At 43.0% G+C, this 6,480-nt stretch overlaps 1 protein-coding gene across 2 annotated transcripts in view; it reads left to right on the top strand.

The window, feature by feature from the left end:
- Window positions 1-170: 170 nt before the first annotated feature.
- The window catches only part of LOC124238561 (3-hydroxyisobutyryl-CoA hydrolase, mitochondrial), a 95,652-nt gene continuing 89,342 nt past the window's right edge, over window positions 171-6,480 (top strand). The window contains exon 1 of one of the 2 annotated variants that reach the window (XM_046659642.1): window positions 171-333. In XM_046659642.1, the coding sequence (XP_046515598.1) occupies window positions 299-333 (35 nt within the window). In that variant the 5' untranslated portion in view covers window positions 171-298. The remainder of the gene's footprint in view (window positions 334-6,480) is intronic. The other variant, XM_046659643.1, reaches the window with a different exon arrangement.

Genomic DNA, 6,480 nt, shown 5'->3' with positions numbered 1-6,480 from the left:
CCCGCCCCCGCCCCGGCCCCCGCCCCCCCGCCCCCGCCCCGCCCCGCCCCGGCCCCGCCCCGCCCCGCCCCGGCCCGTCTCCCTTCCCCCGCCCTCAACCCATTTCCTCAGGCAGCGGTTCTTGCCCCGCCCCTCAGCGCCGCGCCGCAGAAAAATCCCGCCGTGGGCCGCTCTGGCCCCCTGGAGGACTCAGCATCTGTGTCCGGCGGTGCACGCCGGCGGTGGGCGGGTCCGACGTGAGGTGCGCGGTGCCATTGGGGTAGGCTGTGTCGGGCTGCTCTAGTCTCGTGTTTTGGTGATGCGGTCGGGCGAGATGTGGAGGCTCCTGTCGAGGTGAGTGAGCGAGCGGCTGAGGGCGCGCCCGTCAGCTGCGCTCGCCGACGTGGAAAAGCGTCGGGGTGGGGACGGCCTCTCCTCGAAATTTCGAGTCTCCCTTGGACGCGAGCCCCGGCTTTCCTCGGTGTCTCGCCGTTACTCTTTCTGGCCACCTCTTTGAAGCACCACCTTTGTGTTCTGCCCCTCTCGCTCCTACTCAGCCTTGACCCCTATTTCTTTCTTCAAAATTGAGGATAGTTTGGGGGACACGCAGGGTTTCAAGGTGGAGGAATTCGTGGCGTGTTTTGTGCGTGGCCAGTGTTGCCCCTGCGCTGGTGGGGCGGCTTTATCGTTCCGGTCCGTCGGATGGCTCCAGCCGTCCTGCAGGTGTCCGGACATTTCAGCCTAGTGTTGCGGACACGTAACGTGGCGTGCTGGAGTAAGCGTGCACACATCGTGTTTAACTTTTGAAAGTGCTGCTCAATGCAGCTGGAGCTCACTCAGCTGAGGAAATCTGGCCGCGGTCGTTTGAGGGCGCTGGGCTGCGTCAGGCTCGCACCTGCTGTCTGCCGCCTTAGGTTACCAGGTAGAGCTGAGACCCTTTAAGGGAGAACAGCCTTATTTCCGCGACAGCTTAAATTCCTGGGTTTCGTAGCTCACGGAGAGCCTTGGTAAATACCAAGAAAATCAGTCTATTGAGTCATTGCTGCTGCTTTTTGGAAATTGTGAGCAGATGTCAAATTATTTCAGAAAGAAATTGGAAGACATGTTTAAGTTAACTGACTTGGGAAAGAATCGGTCATTCGCAGAGTCCAGGATGGCTTTATTCCACCCCACATTTCAAGGTGCCGACTGGTTAGGTGAGTCCTGGACTAGTTTGGAAGCTTTGATCAGAGATGCCTTTTTCAGGGCTAGCTGTGGAGTGGCTGCTACCCTAGCAAAGCAGAGGCCTGAGATCAAGGTCGTCCAGTCTACGACAGCCTAGCCTACAAGTGTATTAAGGAACAGGGGGCCACAGAGAGTTTCTGCGAGGAAATAAGGGCTTTGTGCTGTGGTTGACATGGTTGGGTAGTCCCTCTTGAACTTCGGCCTTCCTTGGCTTTTCTGGCATTGTCTTGCTTTCCTCCGACCACTCCACTGCTTACTTTGCTCTAGTGCCAATTCAGCCCTTGGACATTTTTCTCTTCCCAAATAAAGCACCTCTCTCTGAAGATAACTCTCCAATTTGTATGTTTAACTTTGACTTATCCAGAGCTCTAGTGCTAGTCACAACCACCTGAATGTCTCATTTGCGTCTCAAATATAAATTTGCACATAAATGCAACCCTTACTCCTCATGGGCACTTTCAGCTTCTTGGCGCTATCCTTCTAGATTTCTAAATCCTTATCTCTTCCTACTCATTTGAATTTTAGCAGTCTTCTCAAAGTTAGCGTTCGTTCATTTTGTTCATTTTTCGGGGTGGACTTACCTCTTCCCTCTTGGCATAGGTTCTGCACCTGACTGCCAGATTAATCTTGTTGAAGTTTACTTCAGTGCCTGCCAGTCCTCTGCTCAGAAGCTCTTAGAGGTGCCCTCCTACCTAGGGAATTAAATAAAAACGTTCCAGCCTGGCTTTCAAAGATTTGGCTCCAATTTACTTCGTGAATTCAACAATACTTACTGTTACGTTCTAGCTTCTGGGCCGTGCTGTTCTAGGCACTTCTGTTATCCTGTAGCCAACCTGGACGACTTGTTGTTCTTATTGTTTCTTATGGAGGCGGTCAAGTCTGAAAGGAGAGCAGACTTGAAACAAATATTTAAGCAAAAGTAATACTTTGTTGCCAATTCTGATAAGTGTCTCAAAGGAAAAGTACAATTATGAGAGAGCCAGATTTAGGAAGGAAGAGGGGGTCAGGAAGCCTCTTTAAGAGGCTGATCTTTGAGTTGTTAATAGGGCTCATTCCTTTTTCCATCTGCTCTCTACTCTGGCGAACTACATTGTTTTGGTTCTTGCTTCTTGGGGGCTGCCTCTTTTTCTTTTACTTCTATCTAGTTGTGTCTGAAGGGTTAATATTTGATTTTCTGGTTTTTCTTTTTTCTGTGCTGGGAGTCACAAACCCAAAAGCAGAGGCAATTGAGTGATACTCGCTAGATGGCAGCAGTGGGGACTCCTGGGGGCCTAGTGAGCTACAGAGAATGCCCTAAATGAGGCGGCTTCTTGGCCCCAGGAATTGTTGCCATTAGAGAATGTAGACCCAGGGTTCCCACAATGACCAATTTTTCTGGAAAAGCTGGAAAACTGCACTTTTAGTTGAAATCTCGATTTTTAAATGTTTGCAGTTTTAAAGCACTGCTGACTAAGCAAAACACATTTATAGACCCAGTTAGCCTTTAGGTCACTAGTTTTCAACTGCATCTTTTTCAATTATTCCTCTTAGAGAGCTGAGAGGTTCTTATGCCTCAGTGAGTATCTCTGCATGTGACTTCCTGACGTGTCCTAACTTTTCTTTCAAGCTCCATTCTCTCTTCTCTACTTGCTGTTGAATATTTCTACTCATGTCAGTATAAACTCAAGAAATTCAAAATTGAATTCATTCATTCTACAAACCAGGTAGTTTCCTTCCCAACCTTTTCAATACCTATATTCTGCTGGCTATCCTGGCTTGAAATCCTGGAGTCATTTTTGACGTAATTCTTTTCTTTTCCATTGAGTTTTTACTTCATAATAACTTGATAAATCATTCTGTTTCCACAGCTGCTGTTTGTCAGTTCATACCTGAATTGTTTGGCCTTGATTTTCTGCTTTATTCACTTTTTACTTTGCCTGCATCTGCTGTAATAGTCTTCATTAGGCACTGTTTTTATTATATCATCTTCTTAAACAGTTTTATCAAGTTAATTTTGTAAGCCCATGTGTGTTTTATTGGATAATTGCAAAAATCTCCTAAATTATAAGTTTCTCCTCCTCCTAGAACAGTTGTTTTTAACTTTAGCTTGTATCAGATCACCTGGAGAGTTTGTTAAACATGGATTTCTGGGCCTTATCCCACAGTTTTTGATTCACTGGGTCTGGGATGGGGCCAAGAATTTCTTCTTCTTCTTTTTTTTTTTTTTTTAGATTAGCCCTGAGCTAACATCTGCTGCCAGTCCTCCTCTTTTTGCTGAGGAAGACTGGCCCTGAGCTAACATCCCTGCCCATCTTCCTCTATTTTATATGTGGGACACCTGCCACAGCATGGTTTGCCAAGCGGTGCTGAGTCCGCACCCGGGATCTGAACCGGCGAACCCCGGGCTGCCAAAGTGGAACGTGCGCACTTAACCGCTGAGCCACCGGGCTAGCCCGGGGCCAAGAATTTCCATGTCTAATAAGTTCCCAGGGGGTGCCCATGGTGCTGGTCCAGGAAACACACTTTGAGAACTGCTCCCAGCAGCCAAATTGACCTTGACCTGAAGGAAAGGAGCCTTCAGGTGATGAAGTGAATTAGTAAATTAGCAGTAGCTGGGATGTGCATGCTCTCTTCCCCTCCACCAGATGGCAGTTTTGACGCCAATGGGAAGGAAAGAGAAGACCAGGAATTCAGAATTACTTGGGGACTGAATACTGAAATACTTTGAGATATATAAGTTAATGTCAGATTTTAAATAACAGCTGAGTGTGAATTGGAACAAATAGAAGCAATATGATTATATGAAGTGTGGCAAGGAGTTTTCTTGTCTTTAGGTTTGTTGTCTCTTTTTTTGTGGTAATCAGGGATTTTTGTAACCTATAAATGCCGTGCATAGTGCTTCACACTTGCACTTGGTAGGTTTAGGTTAACTTTCTTTGAATGAGATAAAATTCCCACTAATAAAACTGGGACTTGAAGCTAGGCCTGTCTTTCTCTCTTTTTATTCTTTATGCTGTAGGTAGTACTTAAACTGTTGTGTAAGAGTTGCCAGTCTGGCAGCACCGTCTTTAACCATAAACTGGCATTTGGGTACTGGCCTCATTAAGGAATTCAAAGTTATTCTGGATCTAAAGAAATTAATGCTTACATTTTTTGATACTTAAAAAAAGTTCCAAAAAGGTGAAATTGAGTTAAGTTGAAAAAACTTTTCAGAATGGTGCTTCAGGGTAAGTATAGTTCACATTTTAAAAGTCTATATGAAATCCCTGTTTAGAAGAGCTTCCTAGGTAAGCTAGGATCTGTCACTTCAGTTTTCTTTTTACAAAGTAGTGATTTTGATGACAGCTTGTCTGCACTTTGGAATCCGTTTAAAAACTGTCGAAATCCCTGTGCCTGTGGCCCACCTCCAGAGTTTGCTTTAATTGGTCTTAGTAGTGACCTGGGCTTTGCAATGCTCGCAAGAGCCCTCAGGTGATTCTAATGAGCAAACAAGTTGTGGAATTACTGGGCTAGGAGAAGAATATTTTACTTGTGGTAAGGCAAATTCAAAATATGCTAGTCTAGGAATGAAAAGTGTGACTGATTTCAGCAAATTAGTGATTTCCCTCTTTTTTGTAGTAGTATTCAATTTGAATGTAATATGAAAGGGAAGTCATATAAATTCTAAAAAATAAGTTGGGTTACAAATTTTTTTTTATAAATTCAGTTATCTAAGATGTGGTTACAAGTGTAACAATGGTCATATTGCCTTTTTAAAAAAAAATACCTTAGCTAAACTATTGCCCCTAAGTCTCAAAGTATTCTTGAAAAGTTAATAAATTGGCACTTTATCAGTTCCATCAGATAGTATATGTATCTACACAAGTACATAGTCCTGATCGGCTGCTCCCGCTACTTGTTCCGGCTTTGACCTCTCTGTATACATCTTTAAATTTCGCTTCTTATTTAGTATGCATCCCAGTATAGTCTAACTACAATGTTTTGATATGCCTTGCTCTCACTATTCTCTGAGTTTCTCAAGGGCAAGAGTGATTTCTTTTGGGAGATTTTTAAAAGGCCCTTTATAAAGATACAATTTGATGAATTTTTACACATTGAACATATCTGTTTCACTGGCACCTGGATCAAGAAACAAGGTAGTCCCAACATCCAGAATCCCTGGTCTTGCCCCTTCTAATCATTGCCCTCCCTTATGTTTCTTTTACTTACTTCTTTAATTACAATGTGCATAAAGTACTTAAATGTGCTGTTTGAAGTCTATAGCTTAGTGAACTTTTACGTGTGTCTACAGTCCTCTCACCTTCCTCTGGATAGAGAGTTTCTAACACTCCGTGTTTCCTTATACTCCTCCTCTGCTTCCCCTTCCCCAAAAGTTATTACTGATAACTTTTGCCAAGTTGTGTCTTAAGCTTTGTATTCCTAGCCTAACAACACTTTTAAAACAACAAATTTAGAAGTGTATTGTGTTTATTGTTTTGTAGCCTGCTTTTTTTTGTAACTTCTGTCATGACTATTTTTCCATGTCATAAGTATTATTTAAATATTTTTATTGGCTGAGTGGTGGTTTTGTGTAGATGACAGTCTTTAAAATATTACCATATTGTTAGATATTTACTTGGTTTCCAGTTTTTCCCTTATGTAAATAGTTGTGAATGTCTATAAATCAAACCTTGGTCATAGCTCTGAGATTTCTTTAATACAAATGCTTGTGGAATTGTTAGGTATAAGGGTATGATCATTTTAAAGGTGTGGATCTGTATTTCCAGATTACCTACTGGAAAGGCAATACCAATTTACATATCTCACAGCAGTGTCTGAGAATGCCTATTGCATCCTTACTATACTTTTTTTTTAATTAATGGACTTTATTTTTTAGAGCGGTTTTAAGTTTACAGAAAAATTGAGCAGAAAATGTTGACAACTGTATAATGACATGTCTCTACCATTACAGTCATACAGACGAGTTTCATGGCGCTGCATATTCTTGTGCTCCACCTTTTCTTCCCTCTGTCCCTTCCCCAAACCACTGGCAACCACTGATCTTTTTACTGTCCCCAGAGTTTTACCTTTTTTAGAGTGTCCTGTAGTTGGAATCATACAATGTATAGCCTTTTCAGATTGGCTTCTTTCGCTTAGCAGTATGCATTTAAGGTTCCTTTATGCCTTTTTGTGGAATGATAGCTGATTTTTTTTTTTTTTAATTGCTGAGGAATATGCCATTTTATAGCTGTACCACAGTTTGTTTATTCACCTATTGAAGGACCTCTTGGTTACTTCCACATTTTGGCTAATATGAAT

This window comes from Equus quagga, chromosome 4 (assembly GCF_021613505.1).
Source record: "Equus quagga isolate Etosha38 chromosome 4, UCLA_HA_Equagga_1.0, whole genome shotgun sequence".
Classification (NCBI taxonomy): Eukaryota; Metazoa; Chordata; class Mammalia; order Perissodactyla; family Equidae; genus Equus; species Equus quagga.
Note: the sequence above shows the minus strand (reverse complement) of the source record. Positions and strands in the feature narration are given on the sequence as shown.